The 17,953-nt window shown below is 47.7% G+C and overlaps 1 protein-coding gene across 2 annotated transcripts in view; it reads left to right on the top strand.

Moving 5' to 3' along the window:
* Positions 1–17,953, top strand: part of mprip (myosin phosphatase Rho interacting protein) — a 42,044-nt gene that overhangs the window by 3,521 nt on the left and 20,570 nt on the right. For both annotated transcript variants that reach the window (XM_062527077.1, XM_062527075.1), the window contains exons 2-8: positions 2,848–2,925; positions 3,292–3,357; positions 9,635–9,786; positions 10,809–10,893; positions 11,438–11,606; positions 12,306–12,801; positions 16,011–16,140. In XM_062527077.1, the coding sequence (XP_062383061.1) occupies positions 2,848–2,925; positions 3,292–3,357; positions 9,635–9,786; positions 10,809–10,893; positions 11,438–11,606; positions 12,306–12,801; positions 16,011–16,140 (1,176 nt within the window). The remainder of the gene's footprint in view (positions 1–2,847; positions 2,926–3,291; positions 3,358–9,634; positions 9,787–10,808; positions 10,894–11,437; positions 11,607–12,305; positions 12,802–16,010; positions 16,141–17,953) is intronic.

The following is a 17,953-nucleotide window of genomic DNA, read 5'->3' as shown; positions in this document are numbered from 1 at the left end:
ACAAAGTAAAAGTTCACTTTAAGGCCTGGAAACATTGACTGCAGAGCACAAGCTGCCTTTGGTGGTTTGCATCATGGTCTTTGCATTAGCATTAGGGCCTGTCCCTCAGTTTCCATAGCGAAGACTTCAGAAGTGTACTGATGGAAACTGATCGATTGAGAAACGTGTGCAGTTATACACTAATGCACCGATCAGTGCTGCAGAATACCCAGTGGAGGAACACTTGGGGGATGATTTCATGTCCATAAATGGCCATTAGGAAAACTGTTAGTACTCAGTAACATTATGGTGGATGGAATCATTTTAGTTTTTTACTTCAGTTCATGCGTGTGTAGGCAGTCTGACTCTGAATTAGGAAAAACAAACCCTTCCAGTTGACCTAAATGATTGGCAGCGAGTCCAAAGGCCGGACATCTGCAAGCTGCCGATGAGATCACGTCCTGGGCTTATACTGACCCCTTCTTCATGACGGTGAGAATGTACTGGATGAGTGGCACTTGCTCCATGCTCCATGTTTTGCCAAGCTTATTCAGTTGGAAGGTATTGATCTTCGATTTTAAGACTAGATCAATAAATAATGGGTTAATGCCCACTGGTGATCAGATACACATGCAGGCACTTGCATAATACTCTGTGATGAAGGAATGCACAATTAAATCAAATGGGAATGGTGTGCAATCAATCACTGTCCCATAGAGTTGGTGCTCTGATTGGGTCTGAATAGTGCTACTAGTTTGCCCTGGTGTTTTGGGAAGTCCTATAGTTCCATTAGTTTGGTTATTAATACAAGCGGACTACCTCTTTAGTGTATATGATCCGATGGCATAATGCTGCAATGGATCTGGGGGTTGACCAATCTTTAAAGAACTCACTCTGCTTCACTTCAACGTTTTAGGCTGGAATTGTTGCAAAGCAACTCTGAGCAACTCCTATTTTGTTGTTATTTTGAAGTTTTCAGAAGGTCAGAGACTCCATGAGTTGTAAGCTGCCTCTCACTTATTTTCCCAAACATCCAGAGACCCTGTCATTCAACTTCTGTAACTGCTTAGTCTATTGCTCCCTTTGGTTTGAGGCAGGGGGAAATCAGCTGTGTATGTGCGTGTGTTCGTGTGTGTGTAAAGGGGGGTGGGGGTCTTGTGAAAGGAAGTTTGGGTTGGGAAACCGAAGCAAGAGTTTCTCAGAGGTCACTCCCACTTCTGAAGCGTCTGCTCTGACTTTGGCAGGGACAGGGAGGGGTCAGGACACGGGACATGGGACATTTGGGGAAAAGGGGGAAGGGGTGTGTGTGTGGGAGGGTCGGTCACTATATGTGTGTGTGCATGTGTGTGTGCGTGACACGCACTAACCGGAGGCCTTGTGAGTAGAGTGCATCCAGAGGTGAGGTGGATGCTGGGTTAAAGCGGTCCGCAGGGACCGGCCTGCGCCCCTTTTTCTTTCAGTCCTCCACCGCCAACCTCCTCATCCCCTCACGCCCCAACCCCCCAACCCCCCCCTCCCATGAGCCTCGGCCCGGGAGGAAATTGGAAGTTAAACCCGATGCCGACTGGAGGGCCACGGGGTTACCGGAGTTCTGGCAGAAAGGAAGCCGGCCCTCAATGTGCGGAGGAAGAGCAGGGCGTGGCGCGCCTCTCCTGGCTCCACTGCTCCCCAGCACCACATGCTATGGGACCAGCTGTGTTTTTGTTTTGTTTTTCTGTAGCTATTTTTTTTTTTTCCCTTCTTTACTCCATCCGACCCCCCACCCCCCCTCCACCTTCTGCTTTATTTTTAGAGAAAGAGGCCTGGAGAAAATTAGTTCATCGGCCAAATTTCTGTGAGGGGTTTTAAATTGTAAAGCTTGTCAGGTGTGCGCACAGTCATAAACTGGAGGTTGATCATCACTGGTGTTATCCAGGGATTTGATGTTTTCCGTGACTTGCTGATGAGCAATAAGAAGCCTCTTTATAACCTAGATGTCGAGTTTCGTGTTCTTGCCGTTGCCGTCACCAAACAGTTGAATGACTAACACTGAAATTTTTGCAGGATGAACCATTGAACCACTGTGCCATAATGCGTTGTTAAGGTTAATATTTTGCAGGCCAGGCTGCTCTGTTTTCCCTGAAGTTCTCATGCAAGGTTTTCCCTTACTCCCACACTTCTTTGCCAGATTAGCTTTTTTTTTTTTTTTTTTAATGCTGTAGACTAGAGAGAAGTAAATCAATTCTTGATGGACTAGCGGCGGCAGGAGGAAAATTAAGAGGGTGTTATTGACTGTCACTTAGACGGTAGCCCTGTGGTAGTAAATTACCTGTCATGACGGCAGGTGAGATGCTTCCTCGGGACCCTTGGGCGAAATAGTCTTTCAGGTTCAGCGACTGCTGCGGGCCAGAGACATACATTTAGGTCATCGTGAGTTTTTTTTATGAAGTGCAAACAGTGTGGGAGACCTGCCTGCTCCTTCTCAAGTCTCACTATGAGCCCTTTCATCTTTCTTGTTAACAAAGGAAAACAACAGCTTTCAACAACAGCTCTGGCCAGGTCATTTTTTTTATGGGCTTGTCATCGTGAGCGAATGCCACTTCAATCAAACTGTGACTTGTGTTTCTGTTGGAATGAAACAGTGTTGACTCCAGCCACTCTCCTCACCAAATAAAGTCTGTTTTATCAGTATACACAGAGAGCAAAGTAGACCAAATATTACAGAGGAAACTAAACTGAACACCCTCCCTTATTAAAACCTTATGGGGAGAGAAATGCATTCGACATCTGGATGCCAAAGTACGTCTCTCTCAAAGCTGGTGCACAGTTTTAATCATTGCCTAATTTACTGTCTTTCTCTCTCTCTCGCTCGCTCTTCTTTTTTTCCAGGCCAAACCTATTTATGGAGGCTGGCTGTGTTTGGCTCCAGAGGGAACAGACTTTGACAATCCTATGCAAAGATCACGGGTAAGATGGGGGTGGGGCATTCAGGGGGAATGTAGTACAGTAAGAAATGGGAAGAAGGAGCATCACACGTTTTTTGTGCACTTGATGCATTGTGCAGTCTGTACATGTGGTTCATGATCAAAATGCACATTAATGCATTGCCCGCTGTTGAAAGTGTAATAAAGGGATTTGGGGAAAATGTCTTGATAATGAACTGCAACGAAGTTATATGTAACGCCCAAGCCCTTTAGTGGTCTTGCTTGCAACAGATAACGTTTATCTGGAAGAAGGGGCAACCACATGCTCAGCGAAGTGGTCTATGCTTTTAGGCTGAGGAATGTTCTAGTCTGATTTAATTATGCTTGAACTCTTCTCATTTGATTGCAGAAATGGCAACGCCGGTTCTTTGTGCTCTACGAACATGGCTGCCTACGCTTTGCATTGGATGAATCGGTAAGGGCTGTTTCCATGTCTGTGGATGTTTAAAATGGGGTTAATTGTTTTTTTTTTTATCAAATGTCCTTAACTATAATATTTATTTGACTCTCTTTGGAGAACATTTGTATATTTCCTCAACTGAGATAGAGTTGGACTCCAACTGCGTGATTTGTGTTTACATAACAAGGCAAAAACTGGCCATGAACCCGGACTGGCCACTTCAAAATGCCACTTGAATGGAAAAAAAAAAAAAAAAAGATCCACACATGACATTCAAGTCGCTCCGCCTCAGTAGTAAGCAGTCACTTCAAAGCCACAAACAAGTTCAGAGAGACATAATGGGGGGGGGGACAGGGGGGGGGAAGGGGAGGCCGGCAAGCTACTGAGCGGGATGGCAAACGTGTAGGCGGCGAGCAGAACGTCACCAAAGCACTGGAGTTAATGGGCTCTTGGCCTGGACTGTCCGTCTCGCTGGAATGCGACACGGGCGACCAAATTAGCCGCTTGATCGGCCTGGAGATTAGGCCGTTTGTATGTAAACAGTGAGGCCCACACGCTGACTGCCTGTCAGGAAGACGGAGAGCTTTCTCGAGAGGGCCCCCGCGGCTGCAGAAGCGTCCAGACAAACATGCCCTTCTCTCTGTTTCCCTCCCGTCCACTCCCATCGCCTTATTAGTGTCTTCGCGTGAACTTCAGCTCGAACCGGTCCGCACCATGTCTAAAAACACGCATGTTGCTGCAACATGCAAGATGCCAGAGAGAGTCCATCAGGATTTCAGTGTAGAGTTTTGCCTTTTTTTTGCTATTGTTTTGTTTTTTTCATATTTCAGGCGATCTCCGGGGAGGTAGAGTGAGGGCCACGTGCAGATTGAGGTGCTTTCCAGCGTGTGGCAGGAGCTCGCTTTAGCCGTCACCACTTCAGAGCAATACGGCTTTTCCTCCCATTGTTGGGCCTTGAGAATGCTGTCAGACCCTCATTGTCTTTCTCAGCCTCTTTTCATCTGCTGAAAGGAAGTCTCAGGGAGGCCTGGAAATTAGGTCAGGGAAAAGAGAGAACGAGTGAAAAAAAAGAAGAAAAAAAACGTTGTCGTCTCTCGGAGCACCTCCATAGTCTGAAGAGCTGAAATTAAAACATCGTTTTGCGGATTGCCGGCGGGACTCCCCTGAGAGTCGACAAGAATTGGGATCGCTGTGAAAGATAACAGAATGACCTGGACTGGGGGAAAGGCACTGCAAAGACGGCTTTCTTATTTAGCGATGGGTTTGTGTGGGGGGGGGATAAGTTCTGCTCCTGAGGTGGAGCACTAATGCAGTTGTGTGTGTCTGGGCTTTGAGAAGCTCCCAAACTCCTCGCACACAGTTGTTTGCAACAGCAATAGAGGTGCCACTGTTCTCCTTTACGAGATTAGTGGGCGACTGTTTCAACCATTGCCAACAAGAGAATTGAATAGACAGCAAAACGCATGACTCCCACCAAGAACAGGTATCAAAGCAGCTAAATGGATTTGCCTTAGTTTCTGAATTGATTTGCTCTACCCTGATTTGGCAGTGGGAATCGTTTGATTTCTAGAGAGAGGTTGGGATCGCTTGGCATCAACGAGTAGTGCTTGGCCTGAAAGAAGTCACATAGCTGCTCAATTGAGAGATCATCGGGTTTCCATTCTGACCAAATCTAAACACTTAAGCATGAATTATGTTGGAATTATAATTTCATAGGAAATAAAATAAACTCCAAGAGAAGGAGGAAAAAATGTTAATTCATACATATGAAAGCAAAACTTCCCATTGGATTCTTCTAACAGCCCCTGAAACACAACAACAACCCAAGAAAAGCCTCTGGCTGAAATTGAGCCGATTACCCGGGGCTTGTTGGAACTCTTAATGCGTGAGATGCGCGTCGCCTTTGAGGCCCATGCCGCGCTGTTTCCGCCGTCCGAGGGAGATGCTCCGACTCCGCAGTCCGAGAGCGGAGCAGCATTCCTTCAATATGCCCATATTTGGTGAAACTTCAGCAGCCGCTGTCAGTGACGGTGCTATAGCCAGAGGGGCTAAAGCCCCCCCAAAAACCACATGAAAATGTCAAATATGTCCAAAAGGTTTACATTCCACCCCCCCCCCCCTCCTTACCCCACTCTTACCACAATACCTATTCCTGTAACCAGACCTGGGATAGAACAAGGGGCATAAAAAGAACACCAAAGGATAACAAATAATCAAAGTGAGCGGAGGAACCAACGGCAGCCAGGGTTTCTGCACGGCCGTGAAAGAAAAACAGCTTCTGCTCCTGATCGCACGGGAGACGGTTAGGCAGGCTTGGGGGCGAAGCTGAGGCAGCTTCCAGAAGTCTCCCAGAGGTCGGTGGAGTTGCCAGGTGTTGAATCAAATTATGGAGCTTGTTTTTTTTATTGCCCTGAAAATAGTTTGGGACTGCCAACGTGGGAGGGGAGATGCTGGAGAAACCAGTCCTCCCCCCTGCATATTTTTGATTGAGGCCACTGCATGTTCAGGCACATGTATGGCCTACAATATGTATCGGGTGATGTGGCGTCTGACTCGTCTTAAGTTGCCACTGGCTTTTTTTTTTTGAAAGTCTTAAAGTAAGATGGCTTCTCATAACAGAGTTTTCAGTTTGGTATGCCCAGTCTCTGGTTCCCGTTTGATTGGTTCAGCCTCAAGTCCATGATGCCTTTATTCCTTGTCACGGCTCTGAAGAACATCACCACTGCTTTCTGCACTCGCCTACATTGCAACGAGAGAAACTCGTACTGCGGTAATGTGTTGTAATGTATATGGGGAATCAAAGGCAGAGTTTGCTGTTTTAGTTTGGTAACTGTTATTTGAACTCAACGGCCAATCAAACTCGTCTGTGCTCTTGAAGAGCTGTGTTCTTGATTGGCTGGGATTGTTTATGGCTTGGGCCGAGGCACGCCACTATGTTTCTCTTGTATGGAGCTACGACTGTGTACGACCTTGAGAAAACACTGAGCATACACTGAGTCGTTTTTGAGTAATTTGCTGAATTTGATTAAAAAGCAAATGGGAGGAGAATTGTGGAATTTTATTGTTAACAATCTTTAGTAGTTCTTACATTGAATCTGTCAGAGACCATAATGACTTACCTCTCAAACAGTCATGAATTGCTCTACTGTTGCATTAAACTGTTCCACCATGGTAGGCCCTAATATTTAATATCTTCCATCAGTGTAGAATTAGAACAAAACTCTAAAAAGAGACTTAAAAGTTCTCAGGCAGTACAGGGGTATAAGATTCGATCCCATGTTGGGAAATGAGATCCATGATAATCTGAAACGTATGAATGGCAGACTTGGCAGAAGGGATCCTTTGTGTGAGTGCCAGTGCACGTTCTGTGCACCCAGACTCTCTCTTTCTCTTTCTCTTTCCACCCCCCTTCTCTCTCTCTTTCTCTTTCTCTTTCTCTTTCCACCTCTCTCTCTCTCTCTTTCTCTTTCCACCTCTCTCTCTTTCTCTCTCCCTCGGACTCTCATATCTGTCGCTCTGGCTCCAGTTCTGTGGGAAAAATAAAAAAAATAACCTCAAATAGCACCCTGGTAGTGACTGGTGGGTGTCCTATAGTGCTAGTCAACAGTGCACTTATCCACCCCCTTCCCCCCCCTCGCACAGTCTAATAGATTAGTGGCCACCCATGTGTACATGTGCATATCTGTAGGCCTTATCTGTTGAGCCCTTGAATTGACTCCCCGTTAGAAAGTCCAAAGAGCTCCGTAGATCGGAGCAGAACTTTGGTATGTGGCCTACTGCATGTCCATATGTGGTCTGTGAGATTGCTACGAGAGAGAGAGACTGATTCACTTGTGTTATCTGCTCGCTCTCGCTCTGAAGTAAGACCAGGCAAAGCCCGACAGTGCCGTTCACACACCGTTTACTACACACACACACACACACACACACTGTTATGATATGCGAGGCCCATTAGGCAGAGCAAAGCTAAGCATTGAGCGCCTGATGCTACAGTATTCTGGCAAGGGGAAGATGTCTCTCTCCCTTCCTCAGGCTGGTTTCAGGTTGTCGGGCTTCTCAATACAGAGTGATGTGAAACTCTTTGTCCACTGCACTGTACTGAACCCCCCCCCTCCCTAGCCACCCACCCAACCCAGCCCCCCCGGTGTCTGATTACCCATCCAGCCTTTCTCTTCCCTCTTCCCAGCAGCCTCCTCTCTCTCTTTTTCTCTCTCCGTTTCGCGCAAACGCAACAGAAACGGAGTCCTGCTGGAGTTTAGAACTGTGACACACTGTAATTGCCATATTTGGCCGTCCCTGGGGTTTACTGGCAGCTTTTAATAAAGCAGGATCACTTAAAATGGCCATAAAAGGAATCAGGGGGGTGGGGGTGGGGGTGGTGGTGGGGGGTTTATGGGGGGGGGGGGTTTATGGTGGAAGGGAAGGGGGCAGCAGCACCTGTTTTACATCTGCAGCCATCAGAAGTCTGATAACAGACAAGGAGAAGAGAAAGCGAAGGAGAGAAAGAGAAACACTGTAGGGTCCCGTCGGGGCGGGGGGGGCACACTGGGGCCTTTCTCTCGCGCGTCGGCGAGAATACGAGATGTGGCCGCGGTCATGAATAACCCCCCCCCCCCCCACCCACCCAACAGCACGGATGACGGACACCGGCATTGACTAATGGCCGTGTTGTTTGCTCGGCTTTGATTCATGAGCTTTATGAGCGAGGAAAAAGTCGAGAAAGTGGGACTTGCAGTGGGACGTCGTCGCCGGGTTCTTCTGATCTGGTTCACGGGTCGTGGGAGCCTGACGGCCGGGAGTCGGATGCCCCCGAGCGGGATTTGTTATTTTACATGTGCCGTTGCGAGAGGGGTTTTTCTTTTTTCTTTTTTCTTTTTTCTGCTTCTTTGTGGCCCAGGAATGTGGAAAGCTCTCTCTCTCTCTCTCTTTCTCTCTCCCTCTCTCTCTCGCTCTCTCCCCCTCTCCTCTCTCTCTCTCTCTCTGTCTGTCTGTCTGTCTGTCTCTCACTCTCTCTCACACACACACATTCAGGCGCTCCCTTTGCGTTAGAGCGCAAAAGCACAGCCACGTCGGCCCAGGCCCTAAACCCACCCTCACACACACACACACACACACACACTCTCTCTTTCCCCTCACACACACACACAGTGTGCCCCCCCGCTTGCCTACACTCACAAAAGAGGCTTAGTCCTGGCTTTCTATGCTGTCACCTCCTCCATTCAACTGGCGAGCCCTGGAACCGAAAGGATTCCGCCTGTTGCCATGGCGAATATTTGATAACCGCAGAGTGACCTTACAGTAGGGGCAGATAAGATTGCTTCACAAGGACACTTGAAATCGCACAAACACACACATACTCTCTCTCTCTCTCTCTCTCTCTCTCACACACACACACACACACATACGTTCTCTCTCTCTCTCTCTCTCACTCACACACACATATATACTCTCTCTCTCACACACACACACACACACACACATATACGTTCTCTCTCTCACGCACACACACACACACACACACACACACACACACACACACATACTCTCTCTCTCTCTCTCAATCACTCACTCACTCACTCACTCACTCACTCACTCACTCACACACACACACACACACACACACATACGCTCTCTCACACACACACACACACATACTCTCTCTCTCTCTCACTCACACACACACACACACACACATACATCCAAATGCATGCATTGAAGACATGAACATAGCAGAGCTTTTTTTTTAATTTTATGGAAAATAATGGCCTTTTAGTTTTATTTTTGTTTGTTTATCTGTTTTCCCCATTACAAGTCTGCTGTTTGCTTGGATGCCACAGTGTTTGTTTGTTTGTTTGTTTGTTGGCTTGCTTGACTTTCTTAGCACACTCTTTCTCTTTCCTGACATGACCTTTTCAAAGGGCAACGGGTTTATAGATCACCAGTTCTGGACATGTCACAACAGAGCTTTATGATTGCCCTCCCTCCTCTAAGCACTGGTCAGCCCTTGTGTGTGTGTTGTCTGTTTTTTTCTGAGAGTAACCTTTCTGTCTGCTAGCGTTGAGAAATCAGACTGTCCTCTCACTGGTGCTGGTCAATTTTCTTTAATTAGCCAATTAACGTCCAACGAGGCGGCTGAAACCCTGTCACGCCCTAAAACATTTCAAAAACATTTCAAAAACATAGCATTGTCAAGCTACGGCTTAGGCAGGCAATATCATGTCTCTGTTGTTAATGGGCATCTAGGAGTCCAGCCACTGACTAATAGCTTTGTTTTGCCACTGACCTTTTGCAGCCCAGTACTCTGCCTCAAGGCACGGTCAACATGAACCTCTGCAGCGACGTGATCGATGCCGAGCCCAAGACCGGCCAGAAGAACGCCCTGTGCATCATCACGCCGGAGCAGGAGTACTTTATCCGCGGAGACAACAAGGAGATTATCAATGGGTACGGACGGTAGCGCAAAACCTCCAGTTCTTAGAACAGGAAGCCTGCAGATCACCTCAGTGTCTGAAATGTAGACGTCTGAGAGGGAAGTAAGAGCAATGTCTGTGTACTTTAATCATGTAGTATGCAACCCTATGTACGAATGAGAAGTAGCTGTCCCACATGAATAGTAAAGATAAGGTTTTAATTGGGCTTGCAAAATTGCAATTGAGTTTATTTTTTTATAAATCAAAGTTGAATATATACTATTTTAACTTCAGAGAACACCGTACAATACTCAATTCATCCATTCTATCGAGGGCTGAGAAGCAAAGGGGCGTAAATGACATTTTGGTCAAAATTGAGTTATACTGTATATATCACCTGAAAGCTCTTGATGAGCTCTTTGCAACTGACACAATTATAGAAGTAAAATATATACATATACAGTTATTGAACAAAAACCAAAGGTCTTTAACTGTGAACATATTGAGGCAGTTAGATTTGTTTTGGCTCTCCTGTAAAGTTGGTGAAATGTCACTTACGCCCCTCTGCTTCTCAGCCCTCGCTATGTCCTCTTTAAAGCATGTTGTATGCAACCCTATATACGAATGAGAAGTAGCTGTCCCACATGCTGCCCTGTTTGTAACATGAGCAAGGACATTAGTCTAGATTGAGTATCTGCTAATCTAATATAAAACTGCAAGACCAGGCATTCTCCCGTCCTGCTGAAATCAGTTTCGTGTATTAGAAAGGTCAGCCTGCATATGATGTAGTAGTACTTCAGGGGCTGATTAGAAATAAAAAGCCCTTTGATATTGTTATCGCCATCATTGATCACCTGATCCACTTGAGTAGTATTGTGCTTCTTGGTGAGCTGACTGTGTGAAACAATGACTGGAAAAACAACAGCAGTCACTCAGTCAAAAGTAATGTTCAGAATAGAGTCCTGTTGCAGAGACAGACAGACAGACAGACAGACAGACGGGCGGGCGTGTGGTTAGGATTCATCTCCGTGTGCCCCCTCTGCCATGTTTTAACAGATGGAGCGAGCAGCTGGTGGTCTACCCAAGAACCAACAAGCAAAACCAGAAGAAGAAGCGCAAGGTGGAGCCGGCCACGTCCCAGGTTAGACCCAGGCCCCGCAGCTGCCATTCCAGCTGCACACACACACGTTCACACACACACACACACACACACACACACACACACACACACACACACGCTCGTGCTCTGGTGTTGCAATCAAACACAAGCTGTGTCTGCTGAGGGCTGTTCCCTGTTGGTTCACAGGGTTGAGAATACCTCAAATAGTTTGTATGGTGATAAGAGTTTGATATTCAAACGGCAATGTAAAAAAAAAAAACACATCTGCTGTGCCAGCTAATGAATGCTTGCTCTCTGGTCTTTCTCAGTCCAGATTGTTTATTGGCTGCACAGCTGTTTTAATGCTATATATCGTTTTTTTTAACAGGTCTTGTCATATTTGATGGTATCAGTGAAAATGTTCTTTCAAATCGAGTTTGTCTGGAATGTTTGTCGTTATAGTGAAGAGAAACAGTGTTTTTGGACACAGTTTACTCTGTTACCACTGCTGCCCTCATCAGTTACCAACATCTGAATGACCTTTAGCCCAAATGTAAAGTTTTTTCTTCTTTGCGGTTGTCCTCAGGAACCCGGTCCAGCCAAAGTGGCCGTGACGGGCTCCGGGATCCCCGAGGCGGAGAAGGTTCCGGACTCCAGCTCCATCATCTGGCAGGAGGAGCTGCAGAGCCGCGAGGCGGACGTGGGCCAGGTGTGGTCCTCCCCCGACATGGCGGCCCTGGGGTCACCCTCGGCAGGTAAGGGCTCTTTAAGAAGAACAGGTGTATGCTGGTCGGCGTAGGTGTATGAGACCAGACATGTGGAGGCATGACGGGCTGGCCTGCCCTTATTCTTGGAAACTACTGTAGTTCTTGGTAACGACGAGTCATGTGAAAGATTTCCTATTAACCTTGGCTTGGAAGTGAATACCTTTTTTTAAAGGCGTGTGCAATAGCTGCAAGTACAATTAGCAGATTGATTGATGGATGGTTAAAGTATGTTACTGATGATTGACTTTATGGATATAAGTGGGAGGTTGTGACTAATGTCAAAGTGAAACATGTCTGATTATTGACAGTAATGTGGCATTTACACCAAGAATGATAACGATAATGATAACTATAATGATAAAAGCATCCACACTTACAAAGGATAACGATAAGTCTCCCCTTATGTTAATGAATGTGATGATGGCTAACATTTGATGGGTTCTGATTGGCTTTTTATCATTCTCAAAATTGGTCTTAAAGTGATCCCCAAAGATATCGGTCTTCATGTTGTTATCGTTATAGTATATCTTTTATAGTTTAACGTCCTCGTTCATAATAACGAGATTGATATTTGTTTATAGTTATCGTTATAGTTATCCTTCTTGGTGTGAACATCCCTTAAATCCGGTTTTCTCCTGATTCTCTTCGGAGTTGTTGAGGGATTGATGGTACTGCGTCCTCCCACAGGCGAGGGGTCATCGGTCAGTCGCAGCTCAGACCAGGGCTCCGTGAACGGTGACGAAATGGACCGGAGCCCGTTCCCCACGGCGGCGGTGCCCTCCCACGAGCTCCTGTCGCCCACGGGCAGCTCGTCCAGCCGCCACAGCTTCGGCGGCGAGGCGGGCGGCGGCGGCGGCATCCCGCGCTGCCTCTCCCCGGCGCCCAGCGACCCCTTCCCGTCGGGCAGCAGCCTGCTGTCCAACGGCTCGCACATCAGCGGCTCCATGAGCTCGCTGGACTCGGACGCCAGCGGCAGCACGGTGGCCAGCAGCGACAGCCACCCGGCCGCCGGCGAGCCCGGCGCCGGCCGCGGCCTCCACCACCACCACCACCACCACCACCAGCGCGGGCCGCACGACACGCCGCGCTCGCGCCGCCTGGAGGCTGAGGCGCGCAAGGCGGAGAAGAGGAGCAGGGCGCACAGCCCGGAGGGGCAGGAGACGCCCCTCAGCCCGGAGAGGAGGTGAGCTGGTTTGGGTGGAGAGGGGGCTTCAAGATCACATCGGGTGCCTCTCATTTGGTGTTTTGTACATCCTCCCTTCCTTCCTCGGTCCTCGTCCTCACTGATTTAGATAAAGAATGATGGGGTGGCAACAATGGGTGAGTCTATCCCGTGTTAGTTATAGATCAGTGGGATCGAGCCTAGAGGACCAAGCAGCAAGGATTGAGGAGGGATGTTGAGTGGCACCCATTGTTTGTTAGTTTGTCTATTCACACCTTCATTGTGTCTTCGCTTCCCTGTCTCTGATCTCTCTTTCACTGCATGTTCCTCAGCTCAGAACACGGGGACAGTTTTCTGAACGTCTCTATCCCCCTTGTCCATCAGTCCTTCACTTCTCTAGTGCTCTCTCTCACTCTATTTTTGTTTTCCTGCTCTCTCTCTCATCTCTCTCTCTTGCGCTCTCGTCTCTTGCTATCCATCGCTCTCTCCATCTCCGTTCCCATCTTTCTATACATCCCTCCATCTATCCATCGCTCTCCTTTTCTCTAGCTCTCTCTCTCTCCCTCTCTCTCAGTTCATCTCCTTCTCTCTCTCACATCCTCTCTCTCTCTCCCTCTCTCTCCCTCTCTCTCAGTTCATCTCCCTCTCTCTCTCACATCCTCTCCCTCTCTCTCTCTCTCTCTCCCTCAGTTCATCTCCTTCTCCCTCTCCCTCTCTCCCTCTCTCTCTCCCTCTCTCTCTCTCCCTCAGTTCATCTCCTTCTCTCTCTCACACATCCTCTCTCTCTCTCTCTCTCTCTCTCTCTCTCTCTCCTCATCCCAGTGTTTGTGCACGTATCAGTCCCTCTGTTCCTAAGCCCAGGGAGGTCAGAGGGGTCTATCCTGCTCTGGCCGTTCCCTGGCCCTGGCTCAGTGCGTCTCTTTCCATCCCTGCTCCCTCCACCCATATCCCCTCTGCATACTTCTCTCTTCCTCTCTTCCTCCGCCATCCCCACACGCTCTTTATCTATCTATCTATCTTTCAGCGTATCCAGTCGCTCAGTCTTTTCTCTCTTCATCCCCCCCTCCTCCACCCCTCTTTTCTTAACCCATCCCTGCTACTGTCAGTCTTGCCCTCATCCTTTCTCTCGCCCTCTATTCTCTCTCTCTCTCCCTCTCTCTCCCTCTCTCCCTCCACTTCTCCTTTTAAAGGCATGCGGTGAGGCGAGTGGCGCTCAAGCAGGGCCTTTCTAGGAATGATCAGACAGCGCCAGTGAGGCTCACAGAGGATAGTACCCACTAGAGAGGCTACACAACGATTCTGCCTTATTAGGCCACAGCACCAAGTGCAAAACTATGCCTCTCGCAAAGCGGCGAGAAAGCCCCCTTCTCTCATGCTTCGCTAATGCACCCAGAGATTCGTCTCTTGATGGCGGCTTCGCTTTTTTCGTTTAACACCCCCCCCTTCCCCGCCGTCTCGTGTTCACTTAGTCCTGGGCCCACGTTGAAGATAAACACACGTCTCCGTAAACACTCTTTGTAGTCAGCGCTTGACCTGGAGTGCCCAGCTTTCCCTCCTCTCCATGAAGTCGAAGGTCAAAAGCCAACAGAGTGGGGCATTTCAAACAAAGAGGGTGACGCTCTCCCTTTTCCCTCAGACACTAAGATACGGCATACCCTCCTCCTCTTCCCCTAAACGCCATCCCCCGTCCAACATCCCAAACTCCTTTGCTGGTTCGCAGACCTCCTGAGAGACTGCCTATCACACAAGGAGAGGGAGTAAAAAAGAGGGGAGAGCTTCCATTTGGTCTAATTTGGGTTTATGGGAGCTGTGCCACTCAAGGGACGGCAGCCAATAAGACGAGGAGAAGTCACATGGCCCAAATACCTCACTGGTTTTCTCTCTCATTGCCTTTTAAGGAGGACCGGCAGTCTTGTCAGCCCCCCCCCCCCCCCCCCAACCCACCACCGCCACCCAAATAAGGTCAATGTTTAAAAAAAGAGGGGGGTAATTTAATATTTCCAACTGGCTCTCGGTAAACTGAATTCCGTATGCTTTTCTTTAAAGAGAAAAGAAAAGAGGGCATTGTCTGAAAATGCGTCAAACTGGCAATGTTCTCGAACACCCCCTTTTGCTTTTATTTTATGGGATGCCTGGGATGTTTCAGCTTATTACAGCTCGACAGTCCAGCACAAAGCACACCATGCACACGAGCAGTCGCCGCGTGTGTGTGATGTAAAAACAGCCTTTTTAGTGGCCTAATCACGGCAAAACAATTACGGTCCCGTTCGAGGCCCTTGCCTTGCATAATCCAATGTTGCCTCACCAAAAGAGGTATATGCTAAGAAGGGATTTGCTCTGTTGTGGGTTGCAGCCATGATGGGGTGAATCAGGTTCCTGTGCTCTGGAGCTGTGCAGAGCACATGTGCTGTTTGCTTTGGGGGATAGTGTGGGTGCATGTTAGAGCCTGCCTATTAGCGGCGTTGGCTTGGGAATGTATAAAAAAAAAAAGCAAACACTGGTTGTCACCGGCGTCTGCTTATGGAATCAGGAGCGCAGCAGGTGAAGGCCAAGACTGCATTTCCAGGAGTTGAATTGAGTCGCCAGCCAATCATAACACAGATCTTGTCTTTAAGGTTGTTTTTTTTTTTTTTTTTTTTTTTTTCAAAGATAGATGATCGGCCTTCCAGGCTGACCTTGACGCATCTATCTGTATGTTCTGTAACTCATTCCAGGACTGCAAATTCCTGAATGACTTTGAATGAATATCATTTCAATTTCTATGTCTCCAAGCATATATTCATGTGTGCAAGCATGTTATATGAATAGACCCCAAGATGCACAGTTGACTGTTAGCTTCAAATGAAATTCTTCTTTAAAAAAAAAAAATAGAAATAATAATAAAAAATTGATAGACATAGATAACATTAACAGATTTTTTCAGAATCAAAAAGCTAACATACTTAACATTTGAACATATCTGGACGGTGTAGCCCACCACCCTGCTGTCAACATCTCTACAGCAGTGATACAGCAATGCTGCAATGCATTTTGGGAACGTGCCGTACTAGGCTCTGAACTTGGGCTGTCTCCTCTTCTTATATGCAGTGGGCACTCAAATGTATTTTTTCTCTCTCTCTCTCTCTCTCTCTCTCTCTCTCTTGTGCTCTCTCACACACATACACACACACACACACACTCTCACTTTCACTTTCACTCACACATATGTTGTCTCTCTCTCTTGTGTGCAGTGGACGCTCAAACGTGATCGAGAAGCTGGAGGCGCTGGAGCTGGAGAACACTGAGCGCATGGAGGTGGACGAGTCGGACCGCAGCGCCGCCCGACAGGGCCGTAGCGAAATAAGACGCTTCCACCGAGAGGTACGGAGCCCGCATGCACCTGCTCATCACCTGCACGTACCTGTCCTTACACGCACACACCTGCAGATGACTGCACACATACGCACACACCTGACTCCATGTCGATAGCTTCAGATACCCACACACACCTGCCTCTACCTGCCTATGTGCTCATACTGTCCTTTCTATGCCGGCATGGTAAGACCATGATGAAACCATGTTGAATATCTGTCAGTTTGAGCCACCTCCCTGAAGCACAGTCAATACCGATCCCTAGTCGACGTCCAGGCAAAACTCCAGGCCATTTCATTTCAGACCTCCCTGACTTTCCAGCCAGCCAAAAAATACTGTTTATGTATTATCAATCACCTGAGCCTAACTGAGTTAGGGCCGAGCTGGAGTCCTCCCGCCAGCCCTGCCAAGACTAACACCAGTCTTTGGGGGGGACAGGCGACATCAATCTCCACGTTGCTCCTACGCCAGACCCCTGGTTACTTCCTGTCTGTGTGCTGCTCTCTACTCTACTCTGTAGCTTTATACATTTCTCACCATGGAATGCTGTGGGGGATAATGGAGACATACTAGCATCAGAAGATGACCTCACACTAACTCTATTGTTTTACTTCAGAACGAGCATCATATGTCTTTTTTTGAAAACTAGATGAAAAGTCAATGGTTGTGGAATTTAGCTATTGTGTCGTTTTTGGTTCCACATTGTTTTGGTGATTTGAGTTTTGTGTATTAGAAACGCGCACACACACATACACACACGCACACAAAGTGCTGATGATTTAGCTTTTAATTGAGGCTCTTCCTTCCTTTTGTCTGCCGTGACCTATTTAGTCAAGGTTATGTATTTCAGGGGTCAGAGTAGCTCCCTCCCAATTGGAGCAGAGGAACAATTTCTGCAGCGAGTTAAAGCCCTGGCCCATTTTAAAGCTGTTGCTTTAGGCGGCATATTTAATGTAGACATCGCTATGGGACAAGCCCTACTCTTCTCTCGCTCGCCTCAAGTTTTTTTGAAACGTAGGTCAGCGGCTTGCACTGAATTAAGTTTTATTTAGCGTTACGCTCTGCTGTCCCCCACCCCTCGATTAATCTTCCTCTCCCGCTCGCTCGCTCCCTCTTCTTGTAATCGTAATTCTCTCCCCTGCTCGGCTCTGCTCTTATCAGAGAGGAGTCCCCTTTCATCAACAACACCCTCTAAATATTTCAGCGCAGTTAAATGCTAAATTTGTCTCTGGAAATGATGTGTGTCGATTAAGCAGGATTCCCGTCCGTCTGGCTTAGCATGTTTGTAGTTATTTGTAAACAAATGTTGTTTACTTGGTGTAGTTCGTCATATTCCACACACCCCCACCCCACCCTACCAGCTCTCTCTCTCGCTCGCTCTCTCTCTCTCTCTCCCATTCCACACACACACACACACACTCAGACACACACGTACACACACGTACACACAGCCTACCATCATACAAATGTCAAAAAGGGCTGTGCCTGTGTTATCTCTGTTTTCAATTTATTGTGGTTCAGTTTGGGGTTGCTCACTGCTCAGCACAATGCAAGCGATGAGGATCTTGTTTCCACTGACATTCTGTTGTGATATTATCTATTATCTGAAGCGTGCATGAAACCCTTTCCTGACAAAGGAAAAGGCCCTTTCTGACTTCCCTCCCGGAGGCCAGGATGCATGTTGTGGTCGAGGCAGAAGCCACATGTTTAAAATTATTGGCCATCGCTGGGGGTTATTTTAGATGGTTTAATTTTGGGCTTCAGTTTGGTTTTGGCGGCCATGTCTGTACATGCTCGATGCTCATTCGAAAACAATACCATG

Source organism: Sardina pilchardus, chromosome 22, assembly GCF_963854185.1.
Source record: "Sardina pilchardus chromosome 22, fSarPil1.1, whole genome shotgun sequence".
Classification (NCBI taxonomy): domain Eukaryota; kingdom Metazoa; phylum Chordata; class Actinopteri; order Clupeiformes; family Clupeidae; genus Sardina; species Sardina pilchardus.
This window is presented reverse-complemented; position numbering and strand designations above follow the sequence as displayed.